The 23,577-nt window shown below is 37.7% G+C and overlaps 1 protein-coding gene across 5 annotated transcripts in view; it reads right to left on the bottom strand.

The window, feature by feature from the left end:
- The window catches only part of PLS1 (plastin 1), a 41,019-nt gene that overhangs the window by 10,546 nt on the left and 6,896 nt on the right, over positions 1-23,577 (bottom strand). For all 5 annotated transcript variants that reach the window (XM_071437649.1, XM_071437654.1, XM_071437650.1 and 2 more), the window contains exons 2-10: positions 12,309-12,416; positions 9,666-9,829; positions 8,389-8,518; positions 6,587-6,719; positions 5,645-5,726; positions 4,147-4,312; positions 3,909-4,051; positions 2,760-2,855; positions 1,322-1,517 (exon numbers count right to left, since the gene is read on the bottom strand). In XM_071437649.1, the coding sequence (XP_071293750.1) occupies positions 1,322-1,517; positions 2,760-2,855; positions 3,909-4,051; positions 4,147-4,312; positions 5,645-5,726; positions 6,587-6,719; positions 8,389-8,518; positions 9,666-9,829; positions 12,309-12,378 (1,180 nt within the window). In that variant the 5' untranslated portion in view covers positions 12,379-12,416. The remainder of the gene's footprint in view (positions 1-1,321; positions 1,518-2,759; positions 2,856-3,908; positions 4,052-4,146; positions 4,313-5,644; positions 5,727-6,586; positions 6,720-8,388; positions 8,519-9,665; positions 9,830-12,308; positions 12,417-23,577) is intronic.

Here is a 23,577-nt window from a genome sequence, read left to right as displayed (position 1 = left end):
AAGATCATAGTCTAGCATTCAGTTGATTGTAACTTTTTAAACTGGTTTGGCTGAGACTTTCATCTCCATCTAAATGTTTCAGGAAAGTCCAGAAACTAATTCAACTGGTTTTTCCCATGCCATTGAAAACTCTTCCAAATTTAACCAAGTTTTCAGTATTTCAAATCACACCAGCGATTTTATCTTCAGAGCAGAGAAGCTGAACTGAACATATTCCATCTCCACACAGCTCCTGTATGCATTTCCAAGAGCTGACATTTCTAACAAAACTGAAGCAGAGGAAGAGCAGACCTTTCCTTCAGTCATTTGTCCTGGCCAGCAGGGACTGCAGTGACTGGGGATATCACAGCTGAAAAGGGAAGACAAGGTCCTGTGCTCTACAACCTCTATCACAGCTGGCACCCAGCTGGAGCTAGAAGAGCAAGAAGCCAGAAACAGGAATGCTCTGAGGGATACAAGATTTGTGACACAGGGATGCAGCAGCACAGACAAATCATGAAAAAACAGGAGCAAAGGAAGATGGACTCACCTAGATGGAAAGGAAACCTGATAGGAACAGTAAGAGGAAGGCACGAGAAGGCAGTGCAGAGGACTATGTGAACATTGCTGATGATTCTCCCGAGTGCAGCACCCCTGATTCTCACACTCCTTTGAGATCAGTGAACAACTGTGAAATACACTGGCAGGAGCCATTCCATTATCCTAGATTAGCTGGTCCACAGCAAGGGCAACAGCCAAAGATTGCTACCAATTATCCCTTTATGTCTGGCATTAGAGATCTGAACTGGACAGTTAAAGGCCAAATTCCCTGCCATGACAGGATCTATACAGGCTGTTGATGCAATAGATTTATATAGGCTGCTGATACAGAAGCCTTTCTTTAAAAAACTGTTTCCTACTTTAAAAGGCAACAAACATACTCACATATATAAATGCACTATGTGAAAAATACTTTTAAAGACTATTAAAGTTGCATAATATAGCACTTCAAAGAAAAGCTAGAATTTGTACATCAGCTCAAATATAAATAGCATGGAAAGAAGCACAGGAAACCAAAAGGAAAGTAGGACAGTTTTTGCTCCTGCAAATGGATGACAGAAGGTTATTCAGGAATGACCATTTGGTCAGGCTAACACAAATGAACAATATACACATTCCTGGGGTTTTCCACTAAGGCTTATATTGGCTGCTAGTGAGCAAACACAGGCACCAGCACACAGGGATCCTACATCACAACCTAGAAGGAATGCCTAAATAGAAATCACTACAAATATTCTAATACTAATATTCTTCTTTTCCATACAGTTAGAAAGTTGAGTACCTTCTAATAAATTGAGATCATAAGATGAATTGTCAGGCTTGTGCAGGGCTGGATATGTGTTAAAGAGATTTGCAACAAAAGCCAAATTGAGCTTAGGGTTGCCTGCAACCACATCAGCTGGAGTTACAAACTGTCTGCAGCCCAGTTTATCTGCCTGTTGGAGCATGTATTCAGCCCTCCTCAAGTCATTTTTATCCTAAAAAGAAAAACAAACAGAAGTTAATTTACAATTAAGTCCAGTACTCGATTTTACTGAACCATCAGGTAGGGAAATCTCTAAACGACCCATGTCAGTTCCCCCCTCATTCTGCCAATGCCTGGGCCAGCTCTTACAGCCCATGACAATTCCCCTCTGCCCTCTGCTGTCCTTCACTTCTGTGGCTGTCAGCAGAGCATTCCTCATGAAGCACAGCAACTGCAGCCAGGAGTGTAGAGATTCTATTTCCATTTCCAGGCTGTTGATTCCCATATTCCTTATCCTCCTACATGTACCAAAGGTTCACCATCACTGCTTTAAAATTATATTCTCAAGTAATTCCAGTAAGAGTTTGAATGCTTCCAACTTGCTGTCCTTTTAATATTTTTTTCTCTTAATCATCATAAGTTGGCAACTTATGTTTTGTTCGTTAGTCTTTATTAGTAAAATACTGGTTCATTACAAAATGTCATCATATGAACTGTAGGAAATTGCATGGAAAAAATTTACTTCTACTCTCACTCTCAAAAAATCCCAAACAAGAGCAAACAAAGCAAACAAGGAATTTAAGAGAACTGAAGCATGTAAGAAAACAATCATGCACATGGGTTTCATGCTTATAATGAATAATGAGATTCTACTGTATATTCTGATTAATATATAAGTATCTCAGGCACACAGTTCAACTTTGCAGCAAATGCACTCCCAGAATAATCCTTCCAACAGGCATTATGAAGCAGCTTAGACAAGTGCTTCCACATCAGTGTAGGCTGGTTTTAGACCCTCTGTCCCTTTACAACTTAAAGCTTGATGGATGCCACACTTTGCTGCTGGTTATTGGAAGGGCTCACATGTTATTTCTAAATGCTGTCTGGTTAGAGGAAGGAACAAAGGTTTGTAAAGTCTGTTCTTCCTTGTCTGAATTCCAGAACAGGAGAACTGAGCAGGATGCTGTAATATTCATGTTGGATGACCCAAGTGAAAATCAATATACACTACTCCAAGTGAAACATAGCTCCAAACTTTTCACTGCAGGATGCATTATCCTGTTTCAGCAGCACTGTAGAACTTAATCAAGCTTTTGCTCATTTGAGCTTTTGTAACACTGAGCAATCTGGCTGAATTTTTGCACACCTTAGGAAACAGAAGAGGATTCAGGGATAACCTGGTCACCAGATTGTTGGATACATACACAGAGATCTCAGAGAACTCCAGTCTATTTTTACATTTCTGGATACTTACATGAAATCCTGTAAAGTCAATTTTAATAGGCAATTGTTCAGGGTCATCTCCTTTGGGTGCAATCTCATTTAACAAATGGTAGTATGCTCTTGAATCCTAAAACAGTGTAATAAAAAAAAAAGGCAGCAAGTTTGTAGCCTTTCCTAGATATTTATTACTTTAATACTCCAATCCAAAAGCCATAGGAGTCAAATATACAGCACCCTAATTTCAGTAAATATGGATGAGGTCATACAGCCATTTTACTACCCTGTTTCACACAGAACTTACTTAGCCAGACGACACAGAAAAGGAGTATCTGCTAATTATTCTGGACAATGCTGGTTAAATTTATTCTGCTGAATATTAACTGCACTGTTATAATTAAGATATTCATGGCAAATTTATGTGGTCACTCACAAAAAGGATCAATTTTGCAGTAACAAACTAGAAGAAAAAAACAAACCCCTACTAGTTCTGGAAGTGTTTACTACTTCTCTTAAGCACCATATAATTTTTTTTAGCAAAGTAGCAGTTTTCATATAAAACTCTAGTTACAGTCTGCTTTAATAACAGCCTTCTTGGCAGCATTTGAAATGATGTAACTTGCTGAATGGTGCAGCAGATAGCCAAAACTCATTAAGGACATGGTTTTCTCCAATGAAAGGAGGTCTAACCACCTTAAGGCAGTCTTCCTCCTTTGCTTTCAGTTTTAAAAAGTTGCTGTGTTCTCTGCTCAGCTGGGCTACTACAGTGCTCTGCCTGCCTTTGCAGAATGACTGAAGAGAGAAGGAACCTTTCAGCCCCCGTGGCAGTCAGCTGACACACCAGCAAAGCACTGACTGGCAGTTATTAGGCAGCTTGTAAGATGGTGCAAATTATCCTAAATAACTCTAATAGACATTTAACAACATTAGAACTTCCCTGACTATCAGCTTGTTGGAAATGTTCACTTTGCACTGTGATATGATAATACAAGGGATGAGCAACTAAATAGGATAGAAGAGATCAAAATAATGCTCTTTCAATGTTGAAAAATGCAGGATAAACCTGCAGTCAGATAAAGCAGATTACTATTGTATCTAAATTCTTCTGATCTGACAATTTTTTTCTATGCACTGTGTGTTTTAATACCACTGTGTTAAGTTATGAGAAGAAATAACTACATACCTTAATGTCTTGGCTGAAGTTAGTGATTTTCTGCCACCCTGCATTGGCCAGATGGTAATTCACCCAGCGCAGCAAGAGGTCTTCTGGGGAGAGCTTCATTAACTGATCCAGCTCTTCCCCTTCATTTAGCAAGGCAATAAGAGCTAAAAGCAAGTTTGAAAGAAAGCTGAAATCACTGCTATTGTGGTCTGAGCTAATTGCAAGGGGCTGGCATTGCTGTACCTGGCATTACTCTTACCTTCATTTCTGGAGATCTCAATATCAGCAAAAAGGCCAACTTTAATGATCTGCCACAGGAGTCCCAATACCAAGTGTGGCTTTCCTTCTTGCAAATCTTGTGATCCAATATTGACAACCGTGCAGCCAATGGCAGATGCTGAGTTCAGAGCCAGGTTCAGGTTTTCCTATTTGGAATATTATCATTGACCAAACTTGGGAGATTGTATTTTTTAGTAAAATTATTCATATTAAACTTTGGAAGAAATAATGCATTAGTTCAATGGCTTCCAATGGAAAACTGCACTCTGGAGGGTTTTTGTGAACTACCTTGCATCTTACCAAAATTTAATGAAAACAATGACAGTGTTTAATATGGACCCACCTAGAAACTGTGGGCCACCTTCTGCAGCTGGGATTACTGAGGAATATTTTAATAAAAATATTTTTTGCAATTCCTAAGTATCAGTTATACAAATAAAACAATGCTGCCCAGTATGCACTGCATATGCATTTCATTGATTTGTATAAATATCAGAGGCTTGATCCTGAAAAACACGTTCATATGGAATTCCTGCATGGAGTCCCGTGCAGGATACTACTGACATCACTGTCATCCCATCTTAATCTTACACATTTATTCAAGCAATTGTTAAACTGTAATTGAATGAAGAGCATAAGAAAATCAAGACAATTCAAAACCCTGACATTCAAAGTAAAGCTAGTGATTGTCAGAGATATTGACAAAGATTCCAAGAAAAAATAGCTGGCAGCTCTCATCAGTGTTACTATTTTCTTGTGTCATATTTCACTATCTACAGAGGCAACATAATACATGCAGTATCATCTTTGCTGACAAATCTTTTTCAAATAAGTAATGATTACAAAACCCACGTGGAGGATTTAGAACATAGAGTGTGGTTTAACTTTTCATATTTTAACATCACTGCCCAAAATGAAGTCTGCCATTTAGCTGAGGTTTTTGTCAACAGTTTTTTCTCATTGGGTCTGTAACTTATGGATCTACTTCCCTTTCCAGACCTGTTTTCTTAAACCCAAACTAAGTTCTTAAAAACTGTTTCTGTCAAACTTTTCTATGACTTCATACACATTTAAAATAGATCTCCTCATCCTCTGTTAAAGCTACTCTCCAGTATTGAAAGTGTATCATCCTATCACAGAATAGACAGCCACAGAGATGCTTTCTGCATGGCTAAAATACAACCTGGCTATCCACTCAAAGTCTAAAATTATTTTCTTCAGGTACTCAGTAAGGCAAAACAAAAATAGCTAATAGGGAAAAAATTAGAGAAAACAAGAAAAAACTATTTTTTTCTGTAAATCATCTAAGAAATAGGAGAATACAGTAGAGTTTATTAGAAAATACAATCTCATGCTTCAGGATTTTTTTATTACATATGATTTTTAATTTTTTTTTCTCCACCAGGAGAACTGTCATTAAAACAGAAAAATACTTTACTTTTTCATTTGTGGCAAGGTCCTATCCATGCAGTACTTACAGAAATAGTGAAAGGAGTGAGTTTTTTCTTATTAATAGCCCTTTCATCAATTGTATCTGGTTGTGAAAAGTTGATCATTTTGCTAAGAAAGAAAAGTCAAGAGTTTATTCAAGCTTCCATTTCTCAGAAAATATATTATTTGGTTATAAACTACTGACACTCAACTAGCTGCAAACATTTCTGACAAGATTAAAAAAAAGACCATTGTCTAAATCTCCACTCCCCCATTAAATTACTGCACATTCATTCAGAATGCCCCAGATAATATATTGCATCTTCCTTTTATAATTAATAGATCATAATCTATAACTGTCAAAGAAAGCTCCTGAGATTAAAATGTAAACCAAAGTAACTTAAATGGTCTCTACTGAAAAACTGTAGTATAATCAGTGTATTTCTGTAGTACCTTGTATCTTCGTGGATCTCAAAGACTAATTCACATCGATACTAACAGCTAATCCCTTGTTACCATGGTGTGTCAGTAAGTACTAGTAATCCACTTGAACTAGAAACTTACAGCAGACTAAAGTTAAGGGACCTACTATATGCTCTATGTTTTGCCATGGATTTCATTCAGATTTCTGTTCCTGATACCCCATTACTTAATGACTGTAAGTAGTAACTTTAAAAATATTTCAAATAGTCAATTTTTGAAATTATTTCAAGTAATGAATTAATGAACTGTTTAATTATCTCCTTTATAAACAGCCTGCACATATCTGGCATGTATAATTATGGGTCTGAAGTGGAAAACTGCTTCTATAATGTATCCACAGAGTCATATAGAAAATATGTTAAAAATCACATTTCTATGGGCAAACAAATGAAATATTTAAGACTGGGGTGTTGACGTTAACACCTGTCTAAAGTTTTCTAATTCACGTCACTGTGACCAGCATTTAACCTTTGAGATGAATTTCCTTCTCATAGCCATGGACTCACCAAAGAAGGATGCCATCTGCAAGGGATTTAAACAGACTGGCATCTGATGGGTTCATTGGTAGGAGGTGCTTACAGTCTGGGTCATCTTGTAGAGCTTTATTTATCCAATTAACAAAAGCAACTTTTTCTTCCTCTGAAAAGAAAGACAACATTAAAATAAAAGATGAACATTTCCATGAAGACATACTAGTAACAGCATACCATACTTGGGTCAAAGAGGTTCATCTGCAAAAAAACCCCTTAATTTCACAGAGGTCAGTTATTAAAAAAAATCAGTCCAATGAGAATGAACACAAAAAATGCTAAGTATAGATTGGCCTTTCTCCCATTGCACACTCTAAGTATCTGGTGATTTTCTGAAGGATAACATGTGTATCATAGGAACATCTTAGAGAAGGTGTGTCCTCAAGGTTGACTTCAGATTTGGTTTCTCAGCAATTACAAAGAAGGGGGGAAAATGTCTCATCTGAAATATGCGACATCTCACTCCATGCACTGTTTGCTCAAAATGCAGTGTTTCATTCAGCCTTCTGCTGGACTTTAGAGACTGGCAGCCTTTTGAGACTGAGCTGAACTGCTGAGCTGTCTTTAGCTTTGAGAAACTTAAGAAGGTTAATATCTCAGTTTTAAATTCTCTTTCATATTCAGTGCATAATTTATTACTATGTATCTAAGAAAGCTCATTTGGATAACAGTGAATCAAGTCTCAGTACCCAAATTCCCAAAGACTACAGATGGTATTCACCTCACCTCAAGAAGCACCTGACTCACTACGCTTCTTTTACTGTCAATGGGAAACAATGTGAAATTCTAGAGCACACTTCACCTCATCATAAATGAGATGCTGGGTGAGGCCAGACCAGGTGAATCCTGCTCTAGTGGGGTTTGTTTCTCTCAACCAAAAATAAAACTGCATCTAAAGAATCACCTCTGATGCCCTACAGGCATCCTTTGGGATGGAGCATATCCCCTGCTTTAAGGATGTACCAGGTATAGCCGGTGCTGGAATCCTACTGAAACAGAGGATATTGCCACCTTTGGTTAATCAAAATAAATATTCCTCAAATACAGAACCTTAACACAGTCTGGGACAACACAAATTCCAGACTTAATCAAAAAAGTCGCAATATTGCTGACTGCAATATGATCCTAGAAGGTGGTGCACACTCTGGCTAGGAGCTGCAATGCAATTAGGCACAATTACCAACTTAAATTACATGCAGCAGGGGGAGGTAGAAAGAAACAGATCAAATATTAAAAGCTGCTTCTTCAGAGAGAGACAGTCTATACAAAAAGCATGTAAAAGTGAACAATTCCATAATGCAGAGACAGCTGAGGAGGGCAGTCCATCCAGAAAGGATATGTGGTAGTTTGTTAGTGGGGTTTTAGTTCATGTTAGTTAACACTGTGGAAATGAAAATGAGGATTCATTCATTTTTTTAATCTGAATATAGGAATGAGTGTCCATTAGCACATAATGAAGGCAAAAAGCTGACTAGCTTTACTAGAAGTATGCCAAAGGAGCTATTTCCTCCCCTACAAGGTGTCAGTGCTTGTTTTCCTCTTTTGCTCTCACACCGATGCCCAACTTGCCTCCAAGTGCAACTAAGAGTGAAACTGAGCAATATCTGAACAGAGATAATAAACTATCACCCACACTTATTTGTCCATCTCCACACGCTTCTGCTGTGTTAATTTGCTTCTATTGCCAACAGTTTCCAGTTAGGTTCTGTTTTATCTATAGTGCAAATTCAAAGAGTCTTCCTCCATGGAAAATTTACCCATGTTTAATTATTTCTTACCTGAATAAGAGTGCTGTGTCCCCTCACTAGATATTGCTGATGTTCCTCCAATTGCTGTAATACCTTGCTTTTTGTTTATTGATTTTCGGAAAGATTTGCTAACATCTTTGCTTTTCAATTCCTGAATTATCTGAAATTAAAAAATAGAAAGCATTTTGTGATTGATTGTTCCTTCAAATAACTGTTAAATCATGTGAGTAGTCTAGAGTCAGCAGTTAATCTGATTGAATTTCTATGATACCTATAATGACTTCTGTTCTAAAAATAAATAATTACTGTTTGGATATCTATATCTATACTGGATATCTATCATATTATTTCACAGTGAATACCTCTATTAAGCCATGCTATCTAAAAAAATAGACATACAAATATCTACACAATTTTTCCATAGATATTTTGGTAAACTGAAGAACACAACTAAAGATACACACATTTTTGATGATGATAGTATATTTTTCCCACTTATTTCCCCACATGTTTTGCATGCAAAAGGGTCTAACATGACAGTTAAACATGCCCTTCCTTTATCAAGCTAATACCATTTTCCACCTGCCTGCAATGTAACCCACATTGAATATATTAGTATGTCCTAGGTTTGCCCAAATACTGCAGAGGTCTCAGACTGACAATGAAGTATAAGTAAAAGACACAGTTAATACCTGGAAGCAAATCTTAGAATCTCAGAAAGATCAACCCCTAATTCAACAAGCAACCTTGTGCAATTAGCAGCAGTACTCTAATTTCAAAACAAAACATCATCATCCCCAAGCACCCACAACCAACAGCCTGGTAAGTTCTTGTTTCTTTTAAAATGCACCAGTGAGCCATTCTCATTAGAAAAGCCTAAAGCTTTGAAATCTGCTCAGTGAAAGGGAAAACTTGTACCTCACTCTGAGTAATAAAGAGCCATTATATAGAGATTAAACATAGTGAAGCACTGCTAAGAGCATTCAGAGGCTGCTATCCAACTGTCTGCTCTTTTGGCAGAGCAAGGGCTGACCCAACAGTGCCTACAATATGTACTCCTTCCCCTCACCTTGGAGGGAACAGAAAACAACACTGATTGCAACTACTGTTCTTTCACATGCTGCTGAAATCAGAACCATTAAATTAAATAAGAGTGTGAAAGATAAAAACTAGAAAATAACCATATAGGATATTCTAGGTTGTCACAGAAAACTCAAAATAATAGTTATATATAAAAATAGCACTTAGTGCTATTAATTCTCAATAGATATCAAACAGTAGAGAAACATCCAAAGGAAAGGTCTTACAGAGACAAATTCTTCAAAGTTGATCTTCCCATCCTTGTTGCTATCGGTCACTAAAATGATTTTTTCTACGATCTCCCGGACTTTGTAACCAGGCAAGGGCAGGCTTGCTTCTTTAAACAGGTCTTGAAGCTCGTAATCACTGACATAGCCACTGTTGTCAATATCTGTAGAATGAAAGCACAAGTTGTTATACTTGTGTAAACTCATGCATATTCATGTACTAAGGTATGGTAACTGTTAAGAATAAATGAAGCATGATAAACACAGTTCGAGGAGATGAGTGTTTCTTTCTCTGATATAGGTAAGTAAGTATGAAGGAATGCTTGTGGATTGGAGGCATAACTATCCAGGACTTGTGCCATCTTGTTATATGCTTTCTCAGGAACTATCTTCTGATCCCAGAGCACTGATAGAACGAGATAGCAAATCTGCAAATAGTAAAGAGCAAGATTTTCTTATTTCTTTTAAGACCCGCAACAAAACTATCCATAAACACTCAAGTCAAAGGGACATCAATTAATATATGCTTAGTGTAATATTAAACCATTTGCAATCAGTAAGCTCAAAATCTGATGCATGTTGGATTAAAAGAGCTCTATGAATGATATATTTGTAAGAAATTTAAGAGAACATCACAATGAATCAGAAACAGAAGCAGATGATGTGGCCACTCCTCTGACTTGTCAAGGTGCTCCCACTTTTGTTTGGTTTTTTTTCATTTACTAGTTAAAAACATCTCTTCCTATTGCATCTAGTATCAGAAGTCAGTCAATAATACCAGAGTGGATGAATGCCTCCCATGGCAGAAGGGCAAGCAGAGAAACATGCTTTCATCCCCAGCCATAATTAATTGCTATACAGTAATTTTTTTTGTAATCCATACTACACGATGTAGCTTCTGTACAGCTTCATAAGGCAGCCACATTTCACTGCAGACAAAAGGCTAAAAATGCAGGGTAAAAATAAAAAAAAATGTGGTTTTGATACTATCAAAAGTTCACAAATCAATACACAAACTTGATGTCTGCATATGCATTAATTCATCCAGTGGCTTGCAGACATGAAAGACCATACATAATAACAGGGATGCTCTAACCATCAGAGGACATGCTCATGGGCTCACTCAGATTACCAGCTATTTTATTTCTCTAGGTTCATCTTTCACTGAGGGTAAGTTTCCATGATGACAAGCTGAGAGTTAAATAAATGCCTTCTCTCAGTTTACCAATTTAGTTGCAAGTACTTTATCCATAAAGACATTAGAAATGTGAAAAAAATTAAAACCAATCATGCTTAATTTTTATGTTTTACAGAAAGCATAAGGAAAAAATGCTCTTCATGGAGTAGGAGCAGTACAGACAATTCTTCAAGCTGAAATAGGAAAAGATGCAGGCAGAGGATGGAGAAAAAGAAGGAATATAGATGGTGAAAACCAAACATATAGAAAAGCTGTCAGACAACACCAGTGAGTCTCTAGCTATGCTAACATCTCTTAGTAGACTGATAAATGTATATAGTGCTCTTCTCCTTGGTCTGTCATCCCAGCACCTGCAGGATATAAACTACTTGAGCTGTAGATGTCCTGATGATTGTTTAACAGCAACTCATGAATTATCTTCCATGGATGTATCTTAGTCCCTGTAGAATTTCTACTCTTTGTTTGGTCTCAACAACATCCTGAGTCAATGGGTTCATTGTTCTATTATTTATGATAAAGTTAGTTTTTTTTAATTTTCATTTCCTGACTCTCTACTGGGCAGCATGTGATACCTGTATTGGCATAACCTAAGTAATTCCCTCTTCACTTCTTCATACTACTCATGGTCTTCCAAATCTTCCAAACATACAGCTTCCCAATAGTTTCTTTACCAAGTAAAGCCTCCTAATATTTAAGAGTTCTTGCCTAAAATGATCCTGTTCCCCCCATCATGACTGATTACAATCATGGTTGTTTGATTTCGTGAGCAGCACAGTTACACATCACCCCTCAGCAAATAAGAAATAAAGCAGAAATGAACATTCACAACAGCAGTGCAATCTGGAATAAAAGGGTTAGCTGCTATATAATTTCTTACACTTTCTGTGTGCTCTGATTAATCTGTAAACATCCTCTCAAGCATACAAAACTGTACAGTTATTTATTAACACTGGTGTAACAAAGTTGATCTTTTTAACAAAAGATCAAAAAATCTCCAAGTTTAGTTCTCTTAAAACATAAAATCTGATTGAATAAATGAAATTATTAGTTCAGCAAAGCATGCAAATAAAGCAAAAACCATGTGTCAGTAATCTAACATGAAAATATATAACACCTGAAGCTTAATCAAAAGTTTTTTCAGAAACCTGAATTTTGAGACCCATTATGTAGGAATACATAACAATAACACATAAAATGCTACCACCCTGCAAGAAAATGTATCTGTTTTCAGTGCTGAAGTTGAAAGAAATTAACACACTTAGTTCCAGTGAAAGTAAGGGCTCTATGTAAACATTCTTTTTACATTTTTTTAGATATTTCTGGCAATACAGAGGGAAAACACAGTCTGATCAAAACCAAGTGATCCATAAAGATTTCTTCCACAAATCCTTAACAGTTTTGCCCTAAATAAGGGCATCCTTATGACTCCCTTATTTAAAACATACCTATTTTGCCAAATGCTTCTCGTAGCTCTTCAAGCTCTTCACGAGAGATGGTAGTTATGTTGTTCTCCATCTTCAGCCAGCAGAAGTGTTGTCCTCAATTGCTAATACCTAATAATAACAATAAACAGGTAAGATATAAGGCAGGCTGTAATTCCAGACACATAGAAGTACTGATCTATTCAACATGAGGTACCAGACCTGAATGAGACATCCAGGCCTGGCACACTTAAAACGTTACAAACAACACTTTGAAGTACATCAGATACCCAGCAAATCTTTTCACTGCAACAGTGAGTGAAAATTCACAATAGCAGCACCTGTTTACATACATTTCATGCTTTCATTTGCATAGAACAAGCACTGGCCAGCAACCTACCTCCATTGCTTGAGTGGTTTTCCAGCATTAAAATCTCCTCACACTTCAACAAACAATTTTTGGAAACATTAATTTCCAAGTGAGATGCAGTATCACTGCCAAGCAGTGGCTAGTGCTGGAATCTAGCCCTGCAAAGCACTGAGCACTCCAACATTTACACAACATAAACCTCAGTGGGACACTTCCAAGGACCTGCCCACAATCTGTCAGTGAACACCAGGGAGCCCTTCCATGACTCCAGGAGGTACCACCAGCTGAACTCTACCACTCTTCTGACACCCTGCTGTCTCCTAACACTGTCAAGGAGCTGAATGAAGGCTTTTACTGAGCAAAGATTGGATTCTAAATGGGAGCCTTTCTCTACTGACCTCTTAGAAAAGCAGAACTAAACTGAAGGCACCTTCACAGGGGTTGATAAACTCCTATGAAAGATTTTGCCTCTTATCAAAGCTTTACTACAACAGGATGACTCAGATTTATTGGTAGTAAGTGCAGCTTTGTAAAGAAGCCCCACGCAGTTGTCTCCACACCCAAGCTGATATTTGCATTTGTCATTTTCCACCGTGCAGCGCCACTGGCACCACAAGGCAAGCCCAGGGCAGCACAGCCCTGCCTGCACTAAACTCTGAGCAGCACCTGGCTGGAGACAGAGAGGGAGCACAGGCTGCTGCAGGAGGGGTTGTGCCTGTCCTAAACGTCCACATTTCATCTTTGCTTTTACTATAGAAGCCAAAAGTGGCAAAAATCCACCTCACACAAATATTTTCATCAAAGTTGTTCTAAACTTGCCCAAGTTTTCCTTCTGGTTTAGTGCTTTTGTTTAAGAGCAAGAAAAAATATATTCCTGGAATGACCAAGCTCACAATAAATATATTCTGGTCTGCTAAATGCAGCTGCTTCTTCTCCAAAAATCCTGAATACCAGCAGAACAGGACTGTTACCCACTGGACAAGAGTCTAGAAGAGGAAAGCTGACTTCAACAATCAGTTTTAGTATGAATCGTGCTGGATGCCCTTAGGAAAGGCTCTACTTTTGCTTCCCCACCTTTTGTGGAAAATTTTTCTTCCTCAATGCTATATAATACACTGTTGTTCTTAAACAACAGTGGGTTGTTTTAAATAGATCTTGTCTACTTGGGTTAGTATTTTCTGTGTCTTCACTGGGACTGCTCCTGCAGGTCACACAGGATGTGGCCTTGAGTGTGGGTGGCAAGTTAAGTCTTTTTCCTTCATGTCACTAGATCTTATTTAAGTACTAAAATCCTTCTTACCTGTTTTGCTAAGCTTACTAATAGCATGTACCAGTGTCCATAATCAAAAGAAAAAAAATTTAAATATATATTCAGAAAAAACCCTTCACACAGATATTTCTGGAAGTGCAAGCACCTTCTCTGGGAAGCTGATGTGGCAATTAAAGAAATTATGAACTGTGGAAAAATTGATGACAAAAAATAAAACATTTAAATGCAAATTACTAAGGAAATTTAACCGGCTCCAAATCTAAAAAAAAAAACCCAAAAACCAAACAGATGACACTCCTCTGAAATACAGAAATGGTATGACAAATCATAAGTGAAATATTTAGCTATGCAAGTGTAAAAGACAACAGCATTTTTGCTGGCACCATTGAAGTTAACTATTTACCATTATCATGACTCAGATCTTATAAATTTCTGCAAAGTTGCATAAAATTAGTTTCCCTCTTGCCCTTTTATAATTGATAATTCAGATTTTCCATCATATTCTATTTCATAAAATAGCAATCTTTGATTTCCAAAGACGTTGATTATTTCAGTTACACAGTAGAAACATCTGTTCTTGAATGAAGCAGAAAAAGAAAGCTAATAACTGCTCTAAAGAGACAGCCTTAAATAGCCCATGATATCCTGACAGGGTAAATTATCTGGTCAATTAAAGGCAGAAGTGCTGCAATCATGGTTCAGGCATTCAGGAGAGTCAGAGTTCGAACATTCAGAGACAACACCTTAACTAGTCAGACATTACAGACAATTCCAGCCCACAAACAGGGACCATCTATCTAAGCTAATAAATACCCTGCACACCCAGACTCATCACCAGCCAAGATGACTCAGGGCACAGGCAATTCTGACAAGATTTAGCCTCCAGAGGTATCTGGTTCTTGGAACTACGACTACCTGTTCAAAGGTATATTCATTTCCAGAGAACCTTTCTCTGTACTCTGAGGGTGTTCATATGACACTTAGATTTTCTGTAGTCTCCACCTACAACAAACCATTTCCTGCTGCTCCAGGACGGGGTAGGTACAAACACTGTTTTAATGCTGATGAAGTACCCTAGATCCTTTCTTTAGTCCTTGGAAATATGCTTAGTATGAACTGACAATATTTATGTAGTCCTAGCCTGCTTCCTATGCCTGCAAGGCTTTTTCAATCTAAAGATAACTCACTGGACTCTGCTGGAAATCATCCACATCCAACATCAGACAGACACAAACTACTGTTGGTACCACTGTGGTATTTCTTTGTGTGCAGAGGAGTATCTATGGCTGAGCAACCACAAAGGATGGAGCAGGTCAAAGAGAGCTCCTGCCACATTTTTGACCTGTTATCAAAGCTGTCAGAAAAAACAGAGCAGTTAATTGGCAATCAGGCCCAATAGTTGTCTCCATCCACGCAGGCAAGTGGCAATTTCTTTTCCAGTTCTTCATTTCAAATTCTGTTTGCCTCATTTCCACACCAGCTGCTACTGCAGTGACAATGGAGTTTAGAATGCTGACTCGAGAGCCTATTTTCTTTTGTTGCTGTTCTTTTTGTCTGCATCAGGGACACACCTCCTCCATCCCTGCTGCAAATACTGCCTATTGCTGCATCATTCTTAAAGCTCTTGTCTCTAATTACAGCCAAGAGAGCATCATTTGCATATACAGGTTGTGCTTTTATATCAACAACCAGCTGGTTATTACTATGTACTATCTATAATTACAAAACATGAAATTCTCCTCTTATTTGGCTTTGAATCTGCTACAGATTTTAATAGGAAAAAATCCCCCCAAAACACAGTTTAACCTGTAGTATTCCTGTGTTAGTTATCCAGGACTCCTTAAGTCCATGTGATGAGAACAGGATAGCTTTCAGGCACTATTAGTGTCTTTTAATCTCTCACCAGAATAAACTAGGAGTTCTGTCCAGTCTCAGTGAGAAAATAATGCATTGTAAGGTATAAGACACACAAAAAACCCCTTTAAAACAAGAATGTATCACATATTCCCTTTAGACAGTAAGGAAAGAGGAAATGCTAACTAAAAATTACTGGAAATATCTGCATATAATAAAGATTTGAGCAATGGAACTAACATACAGAACTATGACAGAACTAACATATCCTTAGCTTGATATGAACACACACACACAACACAGAGGTTTCTGATGTTTTTCAGGAAGCTAGAACTACCCAGGTTTGTTTGTTCTGTTTATTTTTTTGCTTCTCTACTCCAACTCATCTTAGACTGAAGGAACTTATTTATGCCAAGATTATTCTTGTCCTTCAAATAAAAAGATGATTAAGGGCCAACAGAATTGATCCTTTAATAATGTGAAAGCATAAATTGTTTTAGAGGTTGCACTGGTGGTCTGTAATAAAACAGCCATGGTGATTGATCTGTATCAAATTAAGAAAAGGTAAAGTTTTTATCTTATTGTGATAAGTCTCAATCTTTATGACAAAATGAATAATCATCAAAGTTCAGTTTTAGTTCAGCTTTATAATTTTATGGTTATTGTTGTTTGCTCTGGTACAGGGTATGGAAAGATAACTTATCTTTCCTGTATCACTAGTAAGGCTGCAGGGGACATCATTAGGGAAGAACTGCACTGTATGGCATGCAAAGTGAAAGAAGCTTTCATTGTGGAACAGTCCCAGAATCACAGCATGCCAGGTTGGGAGGCACAGCAAGAATCAGCCAGCCCAACCTTTCTTGGCAAAAGCACTCTCTAGACAAGACAGTCCAGCAGCCTGCCCAGCCTAATCTTGGAAGTGGCCAATGTTGGGGAATGCACCACTACCCTGGGGAGATTATTGCAGTGCCTGACTGTTCCCCTTTGAAAAAAATTGTCTTGTGACCAATTGGAGTGACCCCAGGAACAACCTGGAGATATCACCCCTCCTCTTTTCCATGTGACTTCTTTTAAAAGGGAGTAACCACCCTTTAAATACTGCAACATCTTGATAAGGTCTCGCCCAAACCTTCTTTTCTCAAGGCTGAACAAACCCAGTCCTCTCAGTCTTTCCTCCTATGGCAGCTTCCAGTCCTCTGATCATTTTTTTGGCCCTTCTCTGGACCCTCTCCAGCCTGTCCACATCTTTCTTTGTGGCAGAAATCAAAACTAGACACAGTATCCCAGGTGTGGCCAGCACTCTAATTGGTTCAAAAAGAACTAATCTAACACACCTGTAGACTGACAAACACTGGGTTTTATAAAGAAAAAAGATAAAAAAATAGATCCATTCCAAATGCAGCAAAGAGAGCACCAAAAGGTCAAAGTAATTAGCTATATACATACATATATCTGTGTATGTACACATATATATAAATAAAGGTTTTGCAAGCACATGGCTAATTTTTGAAAGAAGAGATGGGGTATAATTATGGTATCAATTACAGTTATTAGCAGAGGAGTATGAAGAGCAAAGTTCTTCCAATATGATACAGTCAGTCTGAAGCTTCACAACCTGGAACACTCAGAAATTATATTTCTCAGCCTGGGCTTATAAACATGACTGGATATATTTATGATGATCAAAAGTATTTAATTACTAGAAGTTAGAGGATAACAATGAAGGAATATATAAACCAATATTCAACATATAAACCAATAATCCATGGAATTTTCCTCAGTCTTTTAGGAATGACATTACACAGTGAATAAGGTACAATTTAAGAGGGGAAAATAGTATTTTTAGCTCCACTGACCTTTGCTAAAGTAAGGCTATCAAACCAGCCAAAGTGATAAGTTTTGTGTACAAAACATATATGTCATGAAAGGAGGATTAGATGTACACTGAAATTAATTACTCACTCCATGGGAATTTATTCAGCATAGTACAGTAACTATGGTCAGTAACAGAGTCAACATTTCCTCTATGCCTTTAAGATAAACCAGGATGAATAAGAAGTAAACCAAGCTGAGAAATTTGATTATTAGACTGGTCATGGGCCTGCTCTGAGTTCACTTACTGTGGGGTAAGTACAGAACCATTTCATGAGGCTCAGGCCAGGATTAAGAGCAACTCTCTTATAAGGCAGATAAAAGCTCAGTTCAGTAAGATACCTTTTCATCAAACAAAATGCCTCCAGCCTCATTTGGCTGCTGCGTGTACAGACTAGCCATGCAAATTTATCAACAGTATCAGTTTCACGCAGCTTCCTTTGCATGCATCATTCAAGAGGATCTCAAACTGCCTGTGCTTTGTGTTGTGGCACTCAGCACTCCAAATAAAATATATCAACAGAAACCTTACCTATGCCTATACCACTCGTTGGCAAGGAATTTTGAACAAGGGCTGTTGCACGCTGAGTTCATGGAAGAACCTTTCATGCAATGTCCTGCAAACCTAACCTCTTGACAGTCTAGCTAACCAACATTTTGGGCTGAATTTGCCCAAATGGATTATCTCAGATCACATGGGACCCATTCTGCTTTGGTTAATTAGCTATTTTTAAAGATTTCTACAAGTTTTACCTGCTTCCAGCACAGAGCTGTGAGTATTGTCATCAAAAGCAAATCTGAAATAGTGACATTCTCTGTGAAACTGGCACATTGAGGTGACCCAAGTCAATAACACAGCCCTGAAGAGCTGTGCACACAAGTTACTACACTAGTTGTCAAGTAACAGAACAGCAAAGGAGTTGAATTTTTTATTTCTGGAATACAGTGTGTCCAGGGCTCCCTACCTGATAGCAAACCATTTCTAGGTAAATACATGAACAAAGCTGCTTTCATGCAACAAGCAGCTTTTCTTTAGGACTTGAAAACATCAGGCAAATCAGTATTAGAAAAATAGAAACAATATTTTTCTTACACATCTCTTGATATGACACAACACTTCTGTTTTTCAGAACACAAGATCAGACTGTCTACAAAGACACTGTACCCCTTAATCTGAAGCAAAACCATTCTACTTTTGAGATAAGATTTAAGTTTTCTGTGATGAAAATGTCAAGATTCATTATCTTAACAATCTTTGTATTTTATGTAATTTAAACATATTACATTTCCAATAAATTATGGAGTACAGAATCAAAGCATACAATACAAAATAATAAACCTGTGCCATAATACAACAGCAAATTTAGGGACAAAAACAAAGTTTCCCTATAGAATTTTCAACATGGTTAGATTCAAAAAACTCTGACCCAAAGTAAAAGTTGTATACAGTGAATCTGCTAAAGCAGCACTTGCTCTCACTTTTATTATGGACAGCCTTTAGCTTGGTGAAAGTTCAGTAACAGCATGTAGATGGTATCCAAATTGTGTCAGGAGAAGTACTGACATAAGGAAAATGGAAGTGTAGGAAGAACCTGAATACACTCTAGCCATAAATCTTAATTACCTTTTATGCTATCTCAGCATCTTTCATGGTTTTCATTCACAGCAAATATTTAGTCAAGAAAAAGAACACAAAAGGGATAAGAACTTAATTTTTAACATAAACATACCAACTATCCACCAATATGACTGTTTCCACTAAAAATTGTTTTCAGAATTCATTGTGAATAAAAGCAGCTTATGAAATAGAATAAACAGGAATTGAGTTACTACATTCTACAGTAGAAAAGGATGGTCCTGTTAGGTCTGTTCCAAGAAGTTTGAGCCTATGGCTTGGTAGGCAAATAGCTTGGAAACACAAGTTTACATGCCTGGATGACATCAGAAGCTCAGAGGTGTGCCACCAACCTAAAGCAGTTCAGCTCTGGAACATCCTACCAAGCCTCACAGCTGCCTAAAGGAGATTAGTTACTGTGGCATTCAGGTAGAGGACATCTTCCTCAATTGTATTCCAACAGCTTCAACTGAACGGATTTTCAGAATCTCTAATAATCATGCCACAAATAAGGTAATGAAAAACTTTGCAATTGCATTGCACTTATTTATTTCCAATCTCCTTCCAAGAAAGACAGAAGCAGTTCTTGTTTGGTGCTGCCATGGAAACACAAGTGTTAGTGTAAACACTCAATGTCTCAGTTTCATGGTTCATAACGCAGAATGTCATAGACATAATAATAAGGATATAAGGACATAACAATAATAAGGACATAACAATAAGGAAGTATTGCATCCAGCAACAATATCTACATACTGTTAATGACACATAATTACAACACAAGGACAGGAAACAACGGGCAGAAACACTGTGAGAAGGGGGACTAGAGAGTTCTCTTGGAAGACACGAGATCACACAGGAGACCTTCCATTTGTTGAGCAAATCCTATAACAAGTGTCTCCTGAAGCCTCTTGGAAAATGTGCATTTGTAGAAACCACTAGGATTGTAGTACATATGCCCTCTGTGAGTGTGGTTCTTACCTTCCTAATGTAAATCATTTTAGTGTTGCTTTGCTTCTACCTCATTGTCCAGAGTCTAGAATATTTTTTACCTTTTACTGGCACAGTAAAAACTAGTCCTTACAAAGGAAATTCATAAGTTCTGGTACAAAACTTGCTGCTCATTTCTGCTGTGTGGCTTACACTTGAGAGACCATTTTCATCTCTGTGTTTCTGATATATAACTATCTATAGTCTATTTCTATTTGCCATTAAAGTCACCTGTATTTTCAATTAAAAACTTCATTTTTATTAGTCATTAACGGGTTTTTCTTAGACAGCTCAAGAACACAACTTAAACTGCCCACTACAACCCAAAAAATAATGCTAACAGAAGTGAAGCAACCCCACCACCTCATCTTTTTGTCAAAGAATCTGAAGTTGGAGTTTTGAATTAAACATTTAAAGGCACTGTTCTGAAAGCAAAACTCCTGCTTTTCCATTTCACCCTTGGTAATGTATTTAAGCAATCCCTGATTGCAGAATGACATTCAAATTAATTTCCAAGGAATTAACAGTTAGAATTAAGGTGAATTGGTAGAAGAAACTTCTTTACATGTGCAAACATCAAAATGCTTACTCTGGTCCAGGAAGCATTTGACTGGGCCTTGAACAGAAATTCAATCAATATAATGTATTATTTCATTTATCTGACAAATTCTTATCTCTTCTCACCATCAATATAATTTACCTTCTCCAATTTGATACTCTCCAAATATCAGCTTATTATACTGAAACCTATGTCCCATGCTGACTCATCATTTGGCTTCCCTGGACACAAACATGCTAGACCCTTCTTCCTGGAGAACTTGTTCAAGCTCCCATCAAGCACCTTTCCTGCTCCTCCTGTTCCAAAGGCTCCTCTTGCCTCACCAGCCTTGTCCCCATATGAGTATCTTTGCTCGTGCATCACTTCTGAATGCATCCACAGTGACCAGGAAAATGCCCTGTCTCTGGAGGGCCACAGCTGGCAAGGATCAGACTTTCCAATTAACACTGGAAGCTTCTACCTCAGACCAAAAGCAAGGAAGAAATACAGGCTGAACCAAAACTACAGCAGCCAAACACAGGAATTGTGGCAAAAAGAATTCCTACAAAGGTCAAAGCATCATAGCAGTTTCAGCATGAAAATACATGTTAGAAGGAAAGAGCACCAATAACACAGAGAAAATTTGATGAGTTTACTTATAAAACCCCTTTGATTACTAGTAACTGCTCTGAAGAACAAAATTATTTTTAAAGTCCAAACCTGGTGCCTCTGTGACATTCCATTAGAGCAAACTACACTAAAATATAAATGGAAAGGCTACACTACTAAAAGCAAGTTCATTCAGGAACTCCATCCTCAAGTCACTCTTTTGTGCCTAGGCTGACATTACATATCAAGTTTACAACAGCAAAAGAGAGAGTTAAAAGACACACCAGCAAATGATACTTAATCTCTTTCTTTCTCTGTCTAGGTTTAGGAACATGCAGCTTTTGTTAGCATGCAACTACCATGACAAATATAAGCTGCATTATTTTAAAGGAAATTTCAATTGGAAAACATCCTGAAATTCTTATTGCTATACCTGTATCAATAAAAACCTCATACTCAGAGCTCATGTGTTGAAAGAACCCTCATTTGACAGTAGGACTTTTTGGGTATCCCAGTCCTCTCAAATCAGATTCATAGGTCGAAGTTTATGCTTTAACTATTCTTTTACTTCCTTCATAAACTATAGCACTGCTAGTTAATTACTAAACAGAAAAGCTAATGAGAAGCAAGAGTCTGGATTACAAAAATAACTTTTCCAAAAAACCCCCTACATATTAGACCCTAAGCAACTAAAAACCACATGAAATACAGAATAACACCTGTCTTCCATTTTCAAATACTTCCCATTATTATCAGATTAACTTTTTAAGCCCTGCTTTGCAGTAACTGGAAAGACTTGAAATTTGTTTCAGAATTAAACAGATTCTTGTGTATTTTCTCAACTCCACAAACTGTGCCAAATTAAAACTAAGTTATGAGCTTCACAGTTTTTGAGATTTTGCTGGATTTTTCATTCTGTCCACTCCAATCAAAGTGTACTCACCTTCCACTGTTTAATCTGTTACAATGTCACTGATCTTTTGCAAGGTTGTCAGTATTTGTCCCAAGCCTCTGTTTCTTCCAAGTTCGGTGCCACTTGAGAGGCAAGACATACTGTATTCCCTATTTTTTGCTGAGAAATAGGATTTAGCCCTCTATGGCACTCATAACTTCAGAAAAGGAACTTTTTCTTAAGCCAGCTAGGACATTATGAACCATTTTTCTCTTCTCTGAGCATGAAGATAACATTTAGTTACCAGGTGACTGAAAGAGCAGAACGATGAGCAAAGCTGTCCATGAACAAACAGCCTGAGAGGCAGAAGAGGAGGGAGGTGTTGAGCAGCACAACTGAAACACTCCACAAACCTGCCTTGATCCTGCCCTGTGCCTGCTCCTTAGTAGCTGAAGTGGGAAACCTCAGCTGGCTACAAATAGTAAAACTCCAGCAGAGAGACACAGGCTAACTCTGACTAATGAACTTAGTTTTAAGGTCACCCCAGAAGTTAATCACATGAATATCATTACGAGTAACAATAGAAATGCATTCATTCTGCCCTTAGCAGTTGAATTTACAGCCACATATTCACCATACTCTGGCTAATTGCAGGTAGTGCTGAATAGATGCGTGGAGCCAGAATATTTTCCAGTTTTCATGAACTGTCAGATGGCAGTATGGCCTTCTGACACCCACTAATGCCTCCTTCAGCTCCACATGGTTCAAAAGATTATTAGATTAGACTGATCAGCTACTATACTGCAAGCAAGCCAGGATTTTCTGTCATGGAAAATTCACAGGCTATTTTTGGGTTTCTTTTTTCATTGGTCCAGCTAGAAGGAAAAAGAGGGTCCTCCACAATACATGGCCAAAGCAACTGGCAGCATTTCAATGTGCAGAGCCACAGATGCCCCAGTGCTACCTGTTTGCCAGCTCATAGCTTTAAGGAGCTATGTTTGCCCAAGTGCTGAGGATAAAAGGAGCACATTAGTAAATCTGAGTAACTAAAGCTAAATAGAGTATTGTTCATACCTTCTAAACTAGAAGACTATCTGGGGCACACAGGAAGCTCATTTGCTGGTGCTGTAGTTCTTAATAATTAGGCCAGAATAAAACATCTACAGTTGTTGTTGCCAACTGTCATTTTTAATCATGTTTTGTAGATGAAAAAGAACACAATTCCTCAGCAAATTTTTTTGTAACTAAATCATTCAAAATCTCAGCCTTCGGATTCCTATGAT

Source organism: Agelaius tricolor, unplaced genomic scaffold (genome assembly GCF_023055355.1).
Source record: "Agelaius tricolor isolate 1412-34295 unplaced genomic scaffold, bAgeTri1.0.p SCAF_12, whole genome shotgun sequence".
NCBI classification, from domain to species: domain Eukaryota; kingdom Metazoa; phylum Chordata; class Aves; order Passeriformes; family Icteridae; genus Agelaius; species Agelaius tricolor.
This window is presented reverse-complemented; position numbering and strand designations above follow the sequence as displayed.